General features: G+C 42.9%; 1 protein-coding gene across 1 annotated transcript in view; it reads left to right on the top strand.

Moving 5' to 3' along the window:
- Window positions 1-19491, top strand: part of ALDH1A2 (aldehyde dehydrogenase 1 family member A2) — a 128139-nt gene extending 108648 nt beyond the window's left edge. The window contains exons 8-14 of the mRNA XM_030814479.1: window positions 6058-6160; window positions 7821-8005; window positions 9746-9910; window positions 10637-10794; window positions 12007-12081; window positions 17613-17697; window positions 19242-19491. Of these exons, the coding sequence (XP_030670339.1) occupies window positions 6058-6160; window positions 7821-8005; window positions 9746-9910; window positions 10637-10794; window positions 12007-12081; window positions 17613-17685 (759 nt within the window). The 3' untranslated portion in view covers window positions 17686-17697; window positions 19242-19491. The remainder of the gene's footprint in view (window positions 1-6057; window positions 6161-7820; window positions 8006-9745; window positions 9911-10636; window positions 10795-12006; window positions 12082-17612; window positions 17698-19241) is intronic.
- Window positions 19492-20014: the final 523 nt, after the last annotated feature.

The following is a 20014-nucleotide window of genomic DNA, read 5'->3' as shown; positions in this document are numbered from 1 at the left end:
CCAGGCATGATGGCAAGTGCCTGTAGTCCCAGCTACTCAGGCTCAGTTGGGAGGATTGCTTGAACTCAGAATTTCAAGGATGCAGTGAGCCATAATCATACTACTACAGTTCAACCTTGGCAAGAGAGTGAGACCCTGTCTTAAAAGAAAATCTGTGTACATATATTTTTTAAAAAGTCAGTCATTGTAGTCGGGGAGACAGCTATTAAACAAGCACAATGTGAGAGTTACGTACATAGCACTGTGAGATCAGAGAAGGAACACCAAACCCAGCAGGGATGGTAGGAAAGGCAAGCTACCTTCTCAGAGGAGGTGAAAGAGTTATCTCTGTAAAAATGAGTTTATCAAGTAAGCAGGGGGTGAAAAGGCATTGCAGGTAGATGGAGCAGCTTATGCAAAGACATACAGGCATGTTCCAGAAAAGGCAAGTGGTTTTGTGTGGCTAGAGTCGTGGGTGTGTGGTGGTTGGAATGGTGGGAAAGAAGGCTGGAAACATAGTGGTTATACTGGCCTTCGTAATCTGAATTTCACAGATAAAGGTTTAAACTGCTGTTACCACTTAAAGGAACTGCTTAGATGCCTTGGTCCTGTTTGTTTCTGGTGGAAATCTGGACAGATTAATTTGGCCTGTTATTTCTGGGTACTTCAGAAAGACAAACACCCAATCCCCATATTTTTGGCGTTTCTATTCCCAACACAGTTGGAACCAGGAAGCATAACAATGGAAATTAAGAAAGGAGAAGAGGGAAGAAGCAGAGAGTAAATCTATTTGGGATTTATGAAAAGATATTACAAGACGCAGGCATCTTTGACTAGTTTACTGGGATCTCTAGTAGAGATTTTTCTATTTTTAAAAAGGTGTTATATCTCTGAGAAAAATCTACCTTGATATGTGTAATAAAATAGCTCTGAGTAGGAACTCACCTAATATGAGTAATTAATAAAAAGAAAAATTTTACCCAACTTTATAAACTGTGTTCAGGGAGCAACTGCCCTGAATAAAGAAGGCATGAAAAGCCTTTTGTGTTCCTTTTTGTCCTGTATAACAAATTATTTTTATTGCAAAGCCCCAAATTGCTTTCCCCTACATTGCCGCATTGCTGTGAACATGATTCCAGTACACTGTGGCTCTTCCAGGGATACTCCTGATATCAATCTTGAGGCCTATTCAAACGAGGATGGGAGTCAGAGTTGAACTGTGCCAACATTCCTGCTGAGAATTAGCCCAGTTTCATTATGTGTGGAGGAGCCCCCAGTTCACTGCCCTTGCATGTTTGGGGTACACAGAGCTGAGAGGCTCTGCAGGGAGTGCAAAGTTAAGAAACTGCATGATAGGAACACTATCACTTACTCTTTCATAATGAGCTCTGGGCAAGGAAACTAAAAAAAGATGAGGTTTTTCTATCATTCAGTGCAGCTGTGGTGTTCTACTTGTAACAAGCTACTTCTGCTTCATAAGGCAAGAAAAACACAAGAATTGTGAACAGACTCTCAGAATGAGCAGGGTCCCCAGGAGTCCTGTCTGTCTTTTTTAACTCCTTCAATTAACTGGAGTACTAAGGGAGAGATTTGTTGCTTGGCCTGTGCCTTCATTCTACAGATGAAGAAACTGAGACCCAGGAGGAGGTGAAGTGGCTTTCCCAAATTGAAGATTCATTAGAAGCCAGAGTTTGTAGTACCAGGTCTTCTGACTCCTGTGGGCCAAACTGTAGTCCATAAGCCTAAATATGGTTATAATTAGCCAGGTTGTCAGCAATGGGGCAGGAGGTATCACACGAGTACGTTGTAAAATCTTTTCTGCTTGGAAGAAAAGGTGATGGCAAACTAAAAATTTGATCTCTGTGCCTTTATCCTATTTAACCTATATTACATCATATACAGGATTTAATTTCTCAAACTGTATGTTTACCTGTTTTATCTTACAAATTGCCAATTTCATCAGAATAGGACTTGGCATCATCAAATACATCTCTGCTAACTTGACTTTTAAGCACTTGGAAAACGTGTGCACCCTTGCAGCCTCCTTTATCTTACCGTGCACTCCCACCTTCTGGTCATGTCAGGAGGGGCAGTATCCCTGAGGAACCACACTTAAACTTTTCCATTTTAGAAAGATTGGTCAATCCTAGGCCTTTGTTTTATGCGTAATTCGTTCGTTCTTATACTTTCTAATCCCACAGGCTTTGACTTCAGAAACCTTTGGGTTGTAACAAAGTACTGAGGAACTATAATTTAATCTGTTTAGAGCTAATATTAAATGAGACTCAGATTTTTTTTCTAGTGGACTGCAAAGCCACATTTATTGAACATCTACTAGGTTTACATGGGAGTCCTTTTAGCTGTGAATTCCTTATTGGTGAGGGACTATGCCCAACAGTGTACCTGGCACATAGTAGGAAAACTATGAATATGTGTTGAATGAGGGACATTTGGTAAAAACCAGGGTTGTTTAGGAGTGTCCTGTCCTGAGGCGACTCCAGATGGAAGTGTTTCTCCCATAGCCTAACACATCCCGTTCTTTCTTGAACTGTAACTCGACTTTCTTCCAAAGATGAAGGGGAAAGGTAGTATTCATCTGAGATTTGCCTTGTGGTGGTTAGCACAAATTTGGTTTCTAAGGAAAGGCTGGTAAAGCGTTGATGCAGGGAAAATTATTCTTAGGTATTCTTCTCTGATGATCATAGACTGAAACTTTCGTATAGTTACCGTAGCCATGAAAATAATCACTGGCCAACATTTCTAGTGGCAAAAAATATCAACCTCTAGAATGGTCTGATGAATATCAGGGAGTAGGGCTAACAGAAATATAATGCCAGCTGGGCCAGCAGTGTCTGCCAACCCCAAATATTTACTCAGCATCTTACTATGTGTAAAACTCATGATTTTTCCTTGCTTTTGCTTGTTTCTTGAATGTAAACCTGGAGGCAGAATCTAAGTTTTGTAACTGATGATTTATGAACATTATTTGTGTCTACAAGAGGTGATATTCCTACCTACTTTGAAATCAGCTTGGAGTGCAGGGATAAGATTTTGATGGTATGGGCCGGGCGCGGTGGCTCACGCCTGTAATCCCAGCACTTTGGAAGGCCGAGGCGGGCGGATCACTAGGTCAGGAGATCGAGACCATCCTGGCTAACACGGTGAAACCCCGTCTCTACTAAAAAAAAAAAATACAAAAAATTAGCCGGGCACGGTGGCGGGCACCTGTAGTCCCGGCTACTCGGGAGGCTGAGGCAGGAAAATGGCGTGAACCCGGGAGGCAGAGCTTGCAGTGAGCCGAGATAGCGCCACTGCACTCTGGCCTGGGCAAAAGAGCGAGATTCTGTCTCAAAGAAAAAAAAAAAAAGATTTTGATGGTATGTGGCACACATTAGTGCTCAGTAAATGTAGAAAAGAGAACAGAAAAATGACAATGCTGGGAGGAAGGAAGGGGGAAGGAGAGGGAGTAATCCCAGGCCTGGGCTCTGGCATCAGCCTGCAGATAGTCCAACAGGTTCTGTCATGAACCAGCTGGGGAGCCTGGTGACATTCACTAACTTCTAACTCAAGTTTGCTCATCTCTAAAATGAGATAAAACCTACTTTGTAGGGTTTTTGAGAGGCTTAAATGACATAATGCTTGTAAGTGTCTAACATAGACTACTCAATAAATACTGGTTTAATTTAATGAATAATATGTTTGTGAATTCCAGTAATTGTCTTGTTGAGAAAGCAGTTACCTGTTTATCTTCCTTGACTTTAAAATGAGTCCACATCAGTTAATTTGGATTCCCCCAGAGTGGAGCGAGCAAGCACACTGACATTCTCAGAAGAGCAGACAGTCACAGATGACAGCCTCCTCGGGGAACACCCCTCCCTGAGTGCTGGCAGTAAGTCAGAGGATTGCTGTTTCCCCAGCTGCCCTTCAGTGTGAGTTCCCCCTTACCACTCATAATTTTCACCATTCCCAGAACAGAGGGCCAGATTCTCCTTCCCTTTGTGTCTGCCTGTTTTCTTCTCAGAGGAGCATGTCTGTGTGAGAACAGGGCCTTTACTGAGACCAGGTCTTCCTGAGGCCTTTGCATGGAAGTGGAAGAGACACAAAATGGCGAGGGTGGGGGAAGGGCAGTCTGGCAGGTTGGCCACAGCTCACCCATCAAACTTCAGGGCCAGGTGTTAGCATTTTCCAACACCTTGGTAAGTCATGTTTTCAGCAAATCAAGAAACTAGTTCTGTGTCTTTGAGAGACATCACTTTTTCGCCCTAAGGTTAGCTTTTCTCAGGATGGGGATACATTTTCAAAATCTTTTTTACAAGAAGGCAGAGTTACAGTTAATGAGTGATATTGGAGACTGAGGGGAAGTTGGAGTTTCCCCGGTGTTCTTCTGAAGGAGTTAACAGCATAGGCAGTTTGGGAGATCTACGGGAGACCTGCTTTGGAAGGTCCACCTGTCTCCTTTACATCACCCCCATTTCTGTCCATTGAACGTGGAAGAAAAGGGAGGCCCTGGCTTCTCACACTTACTCATGGTTAGCATGTCTGCACACTTACTGTGTGCCAGGCTGGGTTCTAAGTGCCATATATGGTACACCACTTAATCCTCAAAATAGAATTCTGAAGTACATAGTATTTTTATTCCCCCTACAGAGGAGGATCCAAGGCTCAGATAGTAAATAAATTTCCTAGGCTCAAACAGTTACTAAGTGATAGAACTGGTTTAAAAAAAAAAAAAAAAATCCAGGCAGCCTGGCTCCAGAGCCTTTTCTCCTAGCCAGGGTTCTCCACTGCCTCCGGAGTCGTTAGTCCCACTGGAGGATCTCAACAAGGGACTGCAGGAGTTGAAAGTAAATGTAACATTTCTCTTCCCCAGGCTTTTAAAACATTTAATTTTCAGGAAAATTTCAGGAACAAGTAGCACTTTTTAATCTCAACAAGACCAAATTGCTTCTATGGGCTATATGGCGGCTCTGCTCTGCATTTTCCATAAAGTGATATGTGCTCTCCAGGGGAGTCGCACCCTGTTGTAGGTTAGGTTCCCAGGGAGCATTCACGGAGTTGGAGTTTAGCTTGCAGGATTTTACTAGGGATCCCTGCTGAAGGGGAGTGGCCCTGGGGAAGTGGAACTGCAACACAGGCCTGACACAGCCTCTGCCAGTCACTTGGGTCATCATGGAGTATATACCGTCCCTCAGAGCCCAATCCTATGCTGGGCTGAAAGGGTAGGACCTTTATACAAACCCTGCCACCACCAGTGGGTGGATATGGGCCACTTGGAAGAGGGCTTCTCCTTGGGCAAGGGAGCTCTTTTCAGCTGAGGCGGACCCTGAAGGAGGTGTCAGCTGCAGGCTGTCTCCCAACAGCACTCCCCATCACTAAGGTAGGGTTCTGCCTTGAGCAGGGGCTCTAAGTGGTGGATCTTTGCTTCCATTCTGACACTTTCATTTTCATTGCCAATGTGAGTCTACTCATTGGCAAGTGCTTTATCCTAACTCAGCCTCTTGTTTACTTGGATTCAAGATAAACGACATTTACGAGATTGCACAAAAAGAGAGATTCTCAACTGTCTGTTAGCCTTTTACTGTAGCTCTAGGCAGAGGCAAAGGTGTAATATTGATAGTCTCTTTGGAGCATGTAATAAAAATCATGCCTGGAATTTTGGGAGATACATGAACAATTTGTTTTACCCTCATGATATCTTTCAAGTGGCACCAGTTGGCTTTTTTTCTGGAGCCGGAGTCCAAAGCTAAAGGCCACAATGCAGTGATTGAAATCTCCAGTTACATTTTTCTTGCCAGTTGTCTTTAGAGAAATCTTTCAGTGATTAAGATTCCAGATTTAACTCCCTTTTCCTTAGTCCTTCCATCATGAAACTAAAGCTTCCAGTTCACTCCAGCATGGACATTAAACTGTACCCCACTAACTTATATCTTGTACACCCAAGCTGATGACAAGAGCTGGTTTGGCTTGCCTTTTAGGGTTTGTTACTGTTGCATCCCATTGTTGCCCTGAGCTGGCATTGGCCAGTGACTGTCTCACCTGCAGGATTTGCAAAACCTATCTCCATTTCCCTTCTTTCAGGTTGGAAAGCTTATCCAAGAAGCAGCTGGAAGAAGTAATTTGAAGAGAGTAACTCTGGAACTTGGAGGCAAAAGTCCTAATATTATTTTTGCTGATGCTGATTGTAAGTCAACTACGGGTCCCATACATGAACCAGCACACACCCTTTGGTACTGTCTTTTGTATCTCCACTTTTGATAGGACACTAGCAAAAGATATTTGAAGCTAAGGGCAATCAAGAAGGTCTCCTCTAAGGAGAAAATGGTTTAATAATGGGGAAAGAGCACTTTTCAGTTGACGACTGAACCAGTTGTTTTCTAGACACTAATGAGCCATTTTGAATCTGTGATGTTGTAGAATAGGGGGATGAGATGAAGGCTTGGTCAGTGGCATATGGTTCAACAGCAACCGTCTTAGCTGCTGAGCCCCTGAAGGATAGTCTCTCTGCCTAGATTCAATAAATCTGTAACTTTTCAACTGTGCCTGGTGGCTGGTAGACCATTTTAAATAAATCCGACTTCACCAGCCCTGCCAGCATTTTCCAAACCCACAGCCCCTTCTCTGTTTAGTCAATTCCAACCCCTTTCTGTTGCTCCCATGACTTTCAGTTAGGATGACAGCACACGTGGGTCAGTTCACTATGAGTAATCCTAAAGCTGGGATGATTCCACTTGTCAGTAGGACCTTACAGAGGCTTAGAGCAGTAACTGAGAAACCCCATGTCTCTAGGAAGGATGCCACCTAGGCCATTCTGCACAGGTGTGACCTTTCTGTTTTGAAAAGCTCTCCAGGTAAGGAAATCCCACCATCTCATTCAGTGATTCTTTTTTTTTTTTCTTCACTTTTTGCCAGGCACAGCTGCTTTCCCAGTTTCACCACCAGAGAGATCAGAAAACCAAAAGCAGATTGCTTGAATGTCAGCCCCAGCTTGGAATTTGCAGAGTTCAGCTTTAGCTTTATATTAGTTGTCAAGAAAATCAGAATCCTTATGCCTGTTTCTCTTGAGGAGTAGGAACTCCATCGCCCTAACATTGACTGATTCATTTATTCAGTCAGTCGGTCATTTAGCAACTAATGCACATCAGATTAAGCTATTTTGAAGTGTAAGATATAAGGGATGAATATGGAAGAGTTATCATAGGATTTTACACAAGTCCATGTCAATCTAGAGGAAAGTTAGTGTCTTCAAAGAAGACCCATTGGTGTTATGGTTTAATCCCCCAAATACGAAACATACAGCCCCAAGGCCCTGTAGATTAGGAGTTGTAAATTGGCCAAATACAAAATATAGACATGTTTACCTGTCTAAACATTACACTATGTTCAAAACAAGAACTTCACATTAAAATATTGATTTCTGTGAAAATTGAGAAGATCTGGCAACCTGGGGCTCATATTTATGCATGGCAATGATTAAATATAGTGGCTTTCCTTCTTAGCCTCTCCATTACATTGCTTTACCACCTGGCAGACTCATACCGTTACCTTATCTCCCTAGCCCAGTGGTATATTGGGATTTGAGACTCCTGTTATACACGAGGTTCAGTACCTCTGTTTGCAGAATAAGAAAGAGACCCAAAGAAGTGAAGTTGTTCAAGTTCACATAGCATGTCAGGGTATAGTTAGAACGAGAACTAAGTTGCATTCCCAGTTCAGCGCTATTCATGGTTATGTCTTGCAGTGAGCACACTATACCTAGGGCTTTGGAGAGGGGAGGGAGGTGGTTTCACAGACAGGCCCCTCCCCAGGCAAAGCAGTGAGAACATGGCTGTTTCCTCTTGTAGTGGACTATGCTGTGGAGCAGGCCCACCAGGGTGTGTTCTTCAATCAAGGCCAGTGCTGCACTGCAGGCTCTCGCATCTTCGTGGAGGAGTCCATCTATGAGGAGTTTGTGAGAAGAAGCGTGGAGCGGGCCAAGAGGCGCATAGTGGGGAGTCCCTTTGACCCCACCACTGAGCAGGGTCCCCAGGTAGAAAAATCATAACCATTCCCTTTGTTTACTTAATCCTTGACTGGCACAGAACTGTGTACACTCTATTAGGACCCAAAAAAGCAACATCTTCCTTTTCGGCTGACTTCTTTATTCTCCACCATGTCTTCGTGGCTGGAAATGGAGCCAGAGAGGGATTGCTTATTTCTTATACTTCTCTTTCCCTTTCTAAGTTGTATCTCTGAAAAACTATGGGATTACCGTTACTTTAAGAATATTCTGGCCGGGCGCAGTGGCTCACGCCTGTAATCTCAGCTTTTAGGGAGGCCGAGGCGGGCAGATCATGAGGTCAGGAGATTGAGACCATCCTGGCTAATACGGTGAAACCCTGTCTCTACTAAAAATACAAAAAAAAAAAAAAATTAGCCGGGCGAGGTGGCAGGTACCTGTAGTCCCAGCTACTTGGGAGGCTGAGGTAGGAGAATGGCGTGAACCCGGGAGATGGAGCTTACAGACCATGCCACTGCACTCCACCAGCCTGGGTGAAAGAGTGAGACTCTGTCTCAAAAAAAAAAAAAAAAAAAAAAAAAAAAAGAATATTCTGACCTTTGGGACTAAGCTGGAGTCTCTCAGTTCTAAAGAAAGGCATAAGTATGACAAGATGGGTCTTGACACTAGAACCCAGTCCCAGTCCTTCCAATCACTGAACTTTAGGACATCCCTACAGATGCCACAGTCAAGGAGGGTAGATATCTTTCTTTCCTAGAGCCATCTATCCTTTTACGAGCTGCCAAGGAGTCTCTCCAGCAGCCTGAACAAGTCTGGACAGATCACTTGTAGCTTGTGAATGTGTAGGAACTGAAGGGCTGGCTCACTTCCCTTTTGCTGTATGGTTCTTTCTTAATCTGAAGGCCTCGTGTACTGTAGTGGGGTGGGGAGGGCCACAAAGTCTCTCCTGAGCAGTCAGACTACACTTTTCACCTCAGCAGGTTCACGATAATCATCAAGGCATATTTCTAAAGGGAATTCTGGTTTTAATCTGTAGACAGGTTCTGAGAATTTTTAGAAAGAACCTGGACCAGCTCTTATATGGGTCACTAAAGCATGGCTTTAGGGATTATTCAAGAGAAGATTGATGTTCTGGCTGAGCCATTCAAACTTGGGTGAATGTAGGTTTTTGTATTATTTACCATAATAAGTAAATGGTAACTCCGTCAGTTTTTTGGAGGGAAGACTGACCTTATTTTTTTTGGGCTATGAAGCTAGTCCTTCACTCTTTACTGTTAATATTTTCCTCTAAAGTTCCTCTAAAAGTGTAATAGGAATTCCTTTAAAAACAAACCACAATAAGATTGGGTGTGTAGCACTATCTTAAAAGGCTGTGTGCTGATTTTTGCCTCTTTTTACTGTGAATACAACTTGCTAAGTTACTCATTTAATTATAAAAGTCAATTTTCCCTCATATGAACAATGAATAGTAAATTAGCCAGTGTCTCCATCATTTTGAAACATTTTTCTAAATGTTCAGCTGGTACTTCTGATTAGGCAGTATCATCAGAGCAGTACATTTCTTGGAGTCGTCGATATATTAGGATTAACCATACAAAATTGCCAATTTTTTGTAGGTCAAAAATTGGTAAGTAACAGCAGTTTTATATGATCTGACTGGGTGTAGTTAAACTTTGAAAAAACTCCTAAAATGAAAGATTCTCAAGAACATACTTATTTCCATTTTCATAGAAGGTTGTATTTGGAGTCATTAAGTCTTGTCTCCCACAGATTGATAAGAAACAGTACAACAAGATCTTGGAACTCATCCAGAGTGGTGTGGCCGAGGGTGCCAAGCTGGAATGTGGAGGCAAAGGACTGGGCCGAAAGGGGTTTTTCATTGAGCCCACAGTGTTTTCCAACGTCACTGATGATATGCGGATTGCCAAGGAGGAGGTATCAAATATGCTGTTCTTACAAAAGCCACATCTTTCTTGGGATCATTTCTAGAGCATTTCTAGTGGATGATATTAGAGTTCTAGCTCTTTATATTTTACATATATTCATTTTGCAACAGTAATGAACATGGCTATGAAAATTCCCATTTCAAGAAGAAAAGTATACCAAAAGACAAGCAAGCTAGGTGGAGGCCAGGTGACATGCTATGTGCTTATGATTATTATTAGCCAACAGAACAATCAGACTAGCCTACCATTGGCCTCAACAATACACTGGCAATAGTTCAGCTCTCCTAAATGTGGGTCACTAGGATGTTAACCAGGAGAGAGAATACACTGAAGCATCTTTACATCCGTGCAAGAGAGGGACCAGGAGCAAATCGGCCCACAGTCCAGAGCATTCAGTTCTGGAGCAGTGTTTTCAGGATCATGGAGGATGCCACTTGCTCTTCTGTACCTAAAGAAGACACCCCTAGTATACACAGTGGAATCAAGTGATGCTGGAGAGGATGGGGAAGTTGGGGAGGTTGGGGAGGTTAAACACTAATGTTAGACTCTTCTTGCATAATCTTATCCTAGGAAAGGTTGGGAGATTTTACAGTTTTGTACTGCTAAACTTAAATGTCATTTAAGTAATCAAGGCAGAGTAAACTTGCACTGAAATGTGGAAAGCAGGTAAAGGAATGGCAGAGCAACCATGTTGAGTCATATTATCTCTTTGCAGATCTTTGGCCCTGTTCAGGAAATTTTGAGATTTAAGACGATGGATGAAGTTATTGAAAGAGCCAATAACTCAGACTTTGGACTCGTAGCAGCTGTCTTTACTAATGACATCAACAAGGCCCTCACAGTGTCTTCTGCAATGCAAGCTGGGACTGTTTGGTAAGATCAGAGTCAGTCTTGTAACAAATTCCACTGGTGGTATAGGGACCAGGGTGAAATAAACAAGTATCTTCTTGGAAAGATGGGGAATACCAAAAGCAACCAAAGTTCACCAGAAAAGGGGTACGCTCCTTACTGCCTAGATCCATAAATCAAAGTAGATTTTAAATTACAAATTTTTCCTCTGGAGGAAAGAAATTTAAAAATAAAACTTCTTTTTTTTTTTTTTTATTATTATACTTTAGGGTTTTAGGGTACATGTGCACAATGTGCAGGTTTGTTACATATGTATCCATGTGCCATGTTGATTTCCTGCACCCATTAACTCGTCATTTAGCATTAGGTGTATCTCCTAATGCTGTCCCTCCCCCCTCCCCCCACCCCACAACAGTCCCCGGAGTGTGATGTTCCCCTTCCTGTGTCCATGAGTTCTCATTGTTCAATTCCCACCTATGAGTGAGAACATGCGGTGTTTGGTTTTTTGTCCTTGCGATAGTTTACTGAGAATGATGTTTTCCAGTTTCATCCATGTCCCTACAAAGGACACGAATGCATCATTTTTTATGGCTGCATAGTATTCCATGGTGTATATGTGCCACATTTTCTTAATCCAGTCTATCGTTGTTGGACATTTGGGTTGGTTCCAACTCTTTGCTATTGTGAATAGTGCCTCAATAAACATACGTGTGCATGTGTCTTTATAGCAGCATGATTTATAGTCCTTTGGGTATATACCCAGTAATGGGATGGCTGGGTCAAATGGTATTTCTAGTTCGAGATCCCTGAGGAATCGCCACACTGACTTCCACAATGGTTGAACTAGTTTACAGTCCCACCAACAGTGTAAAAGTGTTCCTATTTCTCCACATCCTCTCCAGCACCTGTTGTTTCCTGATTTTTTAATATCCAGAATCTATAATGAACTCAAACAAATTTACAAGAAAAAAACAAACAACCCCATCAAAAAGTGGGCAGAGGACATGAACAGACACTTCTCAAAAGAAGACATTTATGCAGCCAGAAAACACATGAAGAAATGCTCATCATCACTGGCCATCAGAGAAATGCAAATCAAAACCACAGTGAGATACCATCTCACACCAGTTAGAATGGCCATCATTAAAAATAAAACTTCTAAAAGAAATACCATGCCAGTCAGATTATGTGGTCAGACTTCACATGAACTCACAGTATTATGTTTTCTTCTTTCAGGATCAATTGTTACAATGCCTTAAATGCCCAGAGCCCCTTTGGGGGATTCAAGATGTCTGGAAATGGGAGAGAAATGTAAGTCTTAAAGTTGCTGATGCCTGCAGAGAAATAGATTGCAAATATCAGCACAGAGCAGTACTTAAAAAATGGTTCAATTATCTTACACTCATCCATACATTCAACAAACATTTCGTTGAGCACATGCTACTATAAGCTAAGTTCTATTACATGTTATAGAGATGAATAAAACACAATTCCATTTCCCAAAGTGAGAATGGAAAAAATGAATGTACCATTAATTCCCTGTAATAAAGGCTATGATAGAAGTATGTTAAACATTTTGTCAGTACAGAGAAAAATCAATTAATTTTGACTTCTGGGGTCCTAGAAGACTTCACAAAGGAAGTAACAGTTTTTCCTGGAAGTAACATCCAGGAAAAAAACCCACTCTCCCTCCTTTTGAAAGAAACTGATCTACATTTGCCAAATGCGGTGACTCACAGAGGAAACATGTTTCATGCCCATTCCCTCAGCCATTACTGAATGCATATTTTTTTGAGCAAATGCCTAGTTCACAATCTAACAAGTATTGAGCATAAATATGTATAAAGCCCTGTGCTTGGTCTGTGGAGGAAGATGCAGGTCCTTAAGGCATTTAATATGTTTTGGGGTAAATAAAACTAATAGCATTGTAAGAATCAGAGGAATCGCAGAAAAGACTGTAAACCAGTGGAGGAGCTCAGGGATAGGGAAGATCATTGTGAGCTGGAAAAATCTGGGAAACCTTTAGATATGATCTGCTACAGGGATTTGTGTCAGCCTTTCAAGAAGAGGAATGCTTGGATAGAGAAGGGGGAATATATTTTCAAGGTTGTTGGGCAAAGCAGGGTAGCAGTGGGGGAGAGTGAGTAAAGGTATTGCGGGAAAAATAACTGTAGTGTTTGTGGGAGAAATGCAGTGAACCAACAAGACTAGAGCAGAGGATTTACATACTTCAGATAGCTTCACTGGTAATTTCAAGCTCCCAAGCAAAACTATAAAGTAGATGTAGCTTGGAGATTAGAGCAGTTTCTAGAATCACACTGCTCGGATTTGAATCCTGCCTCTATTACTATCTCTGCAACCTTGGACAAATTACTTAATCTAAGCCTCAGTTACCTCATCTCTAAGATGGGAATAATTATAGTACCTGCCTCAGGGTTGTTGTGAGGATTAAGTATGCGAACATCCAACAGAATGTCTGGCAAGCCTTCAGAAAATGTTAGCTGCAATCATCATTATTCATCAAGCAGATTAGTGTTATATAGGTGATTCCTCCTTTTCTTAACCTGTAACTTTGGTGGAAGTTTCCCTAAATTCCAGCTGGTGTCACCAACTTCTGTTCTGTATCTGGTAAGCTAGGGAGAAGCTGTTCTCGCTTGAACCTTTTCTTCCGGCCTCCAGTACCCCTCACTTACTTTACAGCCAGAACCTATAACCAATCTGGATCATATTTGTTCAGTTCTTAGTATTCCTTCAGCTTTTACAGAGTCTTCATGTACTCCAGGTATCTCTTCATTTGCTTTTGACCTTCACCTTCTGCTTCCACTTTTCAAGATGCATTCCGCTTCTTATTTCATTTCCTTCCTCTGTGTCTGTGCTCTCCCAGTCTCTGAAATGCTGGGGGCAGTCACTGGCTCTGGGAATGCTGCTTGCATTGACTGTTTTGTTACAGATCATTAACAGGGTGAATCATGAGCATAAAATATACTTTCAGTAAATGATTGCTGGTTGATGGAGCCTAATCTCAGGCTAACCCATGGTCCCTCATTGTGGGCACACTTGTTACATTAGCTGAGTCTAGTCTATTCCCATCAGAATATGTTCTCCTTGCCCAGAAAGGTGGTCCAGGAGACAGTTTGGCTCTATCTGAACCTCACATAACAGTGCCCAAGAGACTGAAGAACCATTTCTCTCTACTTGTCTTCCAGGCACTATGGTGATTGGACCTTCTCAGTGCAGTTAAAAAATAATTAGGAAATGCTGTTCTTTGATGAGACCCACTGCATCTTGTCTAGATTGCATGTTTGTTTGTTTGTTTGTTTTGTCTCTACTTACCCCCAAAACATGTTTTCTCTTCTTAAATGACCCTGAGTGACAGAAAATGCTTCAAATAAAAGAACCTGCTCTGTCTTGTCCCCAACTCTTCCACCTCATTTGATACAGCCTCAGAAACTCCACTTAATACTCCATCTAGACAGAATTGTTTATCTCATGGCCTGCAAACTCCATGCAGCTTTGGTCCCTGACACCTCCCTGTCTATCCCTAAGAGGAGCAGAGACGAGAAGTGGCACTTCCAGAAACATCTGGAAACTCCAAGGAGGGCTGACCTAGCCCATGAGGTCTCCCCACAGAGAGCTGTGGGGAGGGCTGCCCTCTACAGGTTATCTGATGGGCTGCCCTCTTAATTCCCAGGCTCAGAGATGAGCTTTTCTCAGGTCCTCCTGCCCACCTAATTCTGCCTGTTTCACTTTTCCTGTCCTTTTTCTTACTTCCTTATCAAACTCCCCTGAGATGAGGGGTGGCAAAGCACAAGCCATAAAATGTCACAAACTGAGGAGATCGAAAGAATTCTGTGAACCTCAGCATTTTAAAAACTCAGGACACTGGCTTTGAAAATGAGAAGCATTGTTAAATACTCTAAATCAGGGCTTGTCAAGTTTATGTGTGTGTGTGCGCGCATGCGTGTATATGCATGCATACAGAGAAGTCACCTCCAGTCTGGGTGATGGTTTTGTTAAGCATGCGTATCTAAGGACCCACTCTCAAGAGACTCTGAGTTAGTTGATCTGCGATAGGACCCAGGAACTGCGTTTTTAACAAGCTTCCAGAGTGACTCCAGTATACATCAGTGCTCAGGACCCACAGAGAAGCACCTCTGTTCCAGCAGGGTTTTACATCACATCACACACCCAAACACTGGGATCCACCAGTCACCCTTGAAAGCAGCCTGCCTTCCGGTGACCCGCTCCCACCCTCCCTCTCAGTCCCGACCACCTACAAGCTCCTCTGATGCAAATGGTCTGGAGACCTTACTCTGAGAAATGCGGCTGCAAGTCAAGTAAAAGAGCAGGAAAATATATACCCTAAACAGAAACTCTTAATTTGTTTTATGAGCAAGTCTGAGTGAGTCCTAAAACGGCTGGCCAAGAGCTACCAATACTGACAGGTTACCTTAAAGCCTCTAGGTGTGCCAAGTTTGATTTATCTTAGGGACTAGAACCTAGTCTTCTAAATGTGATTTTGCCTTGATGTTTCGTCCTGCTGTGAAGGTGACCATACAGAGTGATTGGGCTGCATCAATAATGATATGCATACCTTTTGTGCATCAGTGAGCTTCTTCCCTGTTAACCGTATGTGCCACAAAATTTAACTGGAGTAAATAAATTTGAGACAGAAATCCTGGAACAAGATGGTGAAATTGCTTAAGAATCCAAACTTCAGGGCTCAGTGACCTTTGAGCATTGTTTCCTAAAGTGTGACCCACGTGACCATCTGTCTCACAGTCTCCTGGTCCCTCCCTAGAGCTTCTGAAACCGAATCTTTGTGGGATGGGGGTAGCGTTCAAGAATAAACAGTTGAAGCAAGCTCTTTGGGTGATGCTTATGTATACTGAGGTTCAGGAACTGCTGGAGAGATGACTGGGCACCAAGAGGATGACAGTGACTCAGCTGGCATCCCTTAGCTGGTTCATGGCAGAGCTGAGTGGGCACTCCTGTCTCTGACCTCAGCTTCAGTGCTCTTTGTCTCCTCTATGACTCCTCAGTCATGCTGCTCTAAGACCGCTTACTGGCTTTCCTTCATGTCCTGGGCCCAGAGCAGTTCTTTTGATAGCAGATTTGAGTCCACTTCCCCCGTGCACAGATCACTGCTCAGGACCCAGAGAGGAGCAGCTCTACTCCAGCAGGGTTTTCCATTGCATCACACACCCAAACAGTAGGAGCCAACAGTCACACTTGAAAGCAACCATAATCGCGAGGTTTCTGACTCTGTAGACTTCCTTATATTTCTCACAACCTAGTTAGAGAGTCACATGGGGGTGAAGTGTGGCTCGGGACCTGCCCCAACAAGTGTGTGCAGAAGCCAGGAAACAAAGGAGTAAATTCACTTCAAATGGGATGCACATGGTGTCCATGATGAAGAGACACATTCAGAATTGCCCAAGGACAGGAAAATGACCAGACAGAGCCAGAGTTGAGCTGGTAATAAAGAGACTCTGAGACTGAATGGAGTTAATGAGGGAAGCATGCAATGAGTGGGGCAATTTCAGTTGGTTTCTCTCATTCCTCTAAGCGAAATGAACTATACGGACAGGAGAACAGCCTGCATGCCCCAGTGTCTCCTTGGCTGCCCTCTGTTGTCCCTGTCAACTCAGGTGCCCATGGTGCTCAGAGGAGGTGCTGGCAAAGCCACTGGAGCCTTATGTAGGCCATGGGGTCTCCTAAAAGGAACCTGAATGAATCATTTACAGCAGGTCTCTCTTGTAAAGCCCAGCCGCGGTAACGAGTACACTGACTGTTTCAAAAGACAGCCTTTCTTAATCATTTACTTGTTTCATATTCAAATATATCTCCTAATTGTTTTTATTTTTTCCTGATCTAGAAGATATGACAACAGGGTAGAACTAGGGAAGAGGAAATAGGAAGCTCGCCCTTCCTCCTTCCCTCCCTACTTTCCTTCCTTCCTTGGTCATCAGGGTACCTTCTTTGTGCCTGCTGTTGTAGGCTATACCCTATGTTTGGTGGAAGGCAAAAAAGAAAAATCAGTAGGATACAACTCAGTGAAGAAGACTGATATTCAAGCCCCATGTCCTCCCAGTGTGATAAGTGTGGTAGTTGAGGTGTGAACAAGGGGCTCTGTGAACAGAGAGGACGAAAGAGGAGCTCCTCCTGAGGCTCTTGGGAAAAGCATCACTGAAGAGTGACTTTCAGAAGAAGAGAAGAAAAAGAGGAGAACATGCTTGATTTTATAATGAAATAGATAAAAGGAAAAAAGGCATTTAAACAAGGCAAAAAGAACAGGAGAATAGAGAAGAGATGTGGAGGAGAAGGAGCATTGTAGTAAGCACCCAGAAGGACAGGAACACTTAGACATGCAACCCACTCCCACCCTCCCTCTTGGGGGAGGAAAGCACACTACTGTCCCAAAGAACTCATGCTGAACCAGTGCTGCCTTGTGGAGAGACGCATGGCCAAGGTGTTCAGAGACCTGGGCCTGGTCCCACTGCTGCCCACAGCACTCAGCCTCTGAGCACAGCCTGGGGTCATCTGTGTGCCCTCTGGCCAAGGCTGACAGTAGTAGTTCTCTGAGTAGTTGAGAGTCATTGCCTTTCTGTGCAGTATTGTGGAAACAAATCACCTTTTAACTTTAAAAACTACTCATGAGATGACAGTTTCTCTGACCCTCAGAGGAAGGCTGGGCTGTGCATACATGAGGAATTTTTACATCAACATCCCAGGACTTGCTGTTCGCAGGTGATAAACTGCACCTCCCCAGGACTCCCGCTGCACTCACGTGCAGCTCCCTGAACTTCTGGTATCTGACCCGGCCCATTTCTGTGTTTCAGGGGAGAATTCGGCTTGCGGGAGTACTCAGAAGTTAAGACTGTGACAGTAAAGATCCCCCAGAAGAACTCCTAAGAAGGCCAAGAAGTAAGATGAAGCCCAGCCTGCACGTCTGTCCCTCTCTGCTTTCTCTGTAGGGCCCAGCTCTCAGGAATACAAAGTTGAGCCACGGTCCTTATTTAAAGATTGAAAAGATAACATGTAGGCCAGGCAGGTCACTGCACAACTAAAGCAAACCAGCTGGGTACAGTTTCTTGGCACTAAGGGGCCACCTTAATCATACCAAATATTGGGGAAAGTGGGATAAAGGGAAGAGGAGGCGCTAGCAGACACATCCAGTATCTCTGGAGCACAGGATGAAATAAGGGAGCTGTATTAATTCATGCCTTTGTCACAAAGAACTTTCCTCTTAAGGAAAGGTGACCTTTCTACTGTCTTCATTTTCTTCCTTCCAGGCCCTCCTCGCTCACCGCCCCCCCTCTCTTCCAAGGAGATCTCAGCTGAGCTCATTTTGGGGCAGATGGTTGGGCCAGGAACAATTTTCCAAGGTTTTAAAGCCAAATTACCATTTCATGTTATCCATTTTTTCAAAGCAAAACATGAAATGGTTTTAGCTAGAGTCAGACCAGAATGAAAATGCCAGGAGCTGGTACACTACAGATGTAATAAGAAGAACCTGGGATATTCCTGACCCAATCTGGTTTTCTTTTACCCATAAATAACATGAATGAAAAAAGATTGGGACAATAGAGACTGGAAGTCATCATGTGCAGTTCACAGCTTCTGAACTTGCTGCAGTTTTGGGGTGTGTGTGTGTGTGTGTGTGTGTGTATTAGATTCCTTCCTTCTCAGTTATTCTGGAATAAGGCAAGGAGTGGGTTGTTTTTCATAGCTAGGTAAGATCTTTTCCAAAGTTTTTCTTAGAACCAACCAAAAAACAATCCGAGTAGGCTCAAGAATTTGATAATGCTGGATGCCTTGCAGACATCATTCAGTTTCTAATATTGGGCAACAATTATTATTAAAAGAATTAGTTCTGTAGTTGGAATCTGTACCTTCTGAACCTCTACACCAATACCTGCTATTCCAGTGCTGCAGGTGTGATTTTGGTCTATCATACTGTACCCTACCTCTATCATAATGTGCCCTACATCTATTGGCAGTGACCTTGGAAAATCTGGCCAAGCCTAGGGGTTTCCTTTTCCAATTGCCAAGTTCCATTGTGCCAGGACTGCCGTGCTCCACTGAGCTCCTCTGTCACACCCAGTGGCTCATCCACATATATTCTTGCCCCTCAGTGAGCAGGCCATGGCCTATAGCTTGGGGGGAGTAAAGCAGGCCTGCCTCCCTTTCTTCCCAACCACATACTCCTCTTCTGCTTTCCAGTGACTCCACCAGTTTGATGTGGGAAGTGTTAGCTTCCTTTCCTTCTTTCATCTTTCCAGCTGTCAAATCCAATCCAGTCTCTAACCTAGATGCAGATCATTTATTTAAAAGTACCAAACAAACATAACCCAGAGTATGTGGAATATGGGCAACATATATATAGCCTTCTGTATTTAATGATTTTCTGCTTCTTAACCATACCAGTTTTCTATTTATAACTCTTATCTATCCATGATGTTTTAAAGTCTCCACTTGCTGTTACTTACAAACGACAATGCATTCAGCAGCCCAATGCCGTGAGCCCTGACAGATGCCGTATTTCTGAGTGCTTCCATGTGAATGCTGCCCTCCTGTAGCATGTGTCCAAGCAGACATAGCCACTAACCAACTAGTTACCTTTGGACTGCAACATAAAATGTGAAAATGAAGATTTATTTCTTTTAATTTACTTAAAAAGAAACCTCTGTGCTAGCAATAAAGCATTTATATTGTGTACTCCTTGGGATTGTTTGGCTGTGTCTGGAAGTCTTTGTGTCATACTGAGTCTATTCGGGTCCTTCCTCAGCTGCTGGGTTTTTCAGCTGTGTTGCTCTCTTGGGTAACTGAGCAGAAATCTGCAAGGGTTTTTTTTTTTAAAGAATTCATTAAGGTAACTGGTAAATGGTATTAAGGCAAACAAAAACCTTATTTTCTGATGCTATTTAAAATTTGTGTACACGTGTAGTTTAGCTGGCATGTAAGTATAACCATGTATGAAATATATGAAATAACAAGTTTCCTTTAGAATAGCCTCTATGAAAACTAAAATGCAGAGAGGTCTGTTTTCACAAACGTGGACTATACACCGCGATATCACATTGCTGATGGCATTTCACAGTAGCTTTATTTTTATTTACCAAAGTGAAATAAAGTCAGAGGCTGATAACCTGATGGAATATTTTGGCAGCTGTAAAAAGAAATCTGTAAATGGTGACTGTACTACTACCAAGATTGAGCTTGTTTTCTCTCAGTGTGTTCT

The sequence above is a fragment of the Nomascus leucogenys genome, chromosome 6 (genome assembly GCF_006542625.1).
Source record: "Nomascus leucogenys isolate Asia chromosome 6, Asia_NLE_v1, whole genome shotgun sequence".
In the NCBI taxonomy this organism is placed as follows: domain Eukaryota; kingdom Metazoa; phylum Chordata; class Mammalia; order Primates; family Hylobatidae; genus Nomascus; species Nomascus leucogenys.
This window is presented reverse-complemented; position numbering and strand designations above follow the sequence as displayed.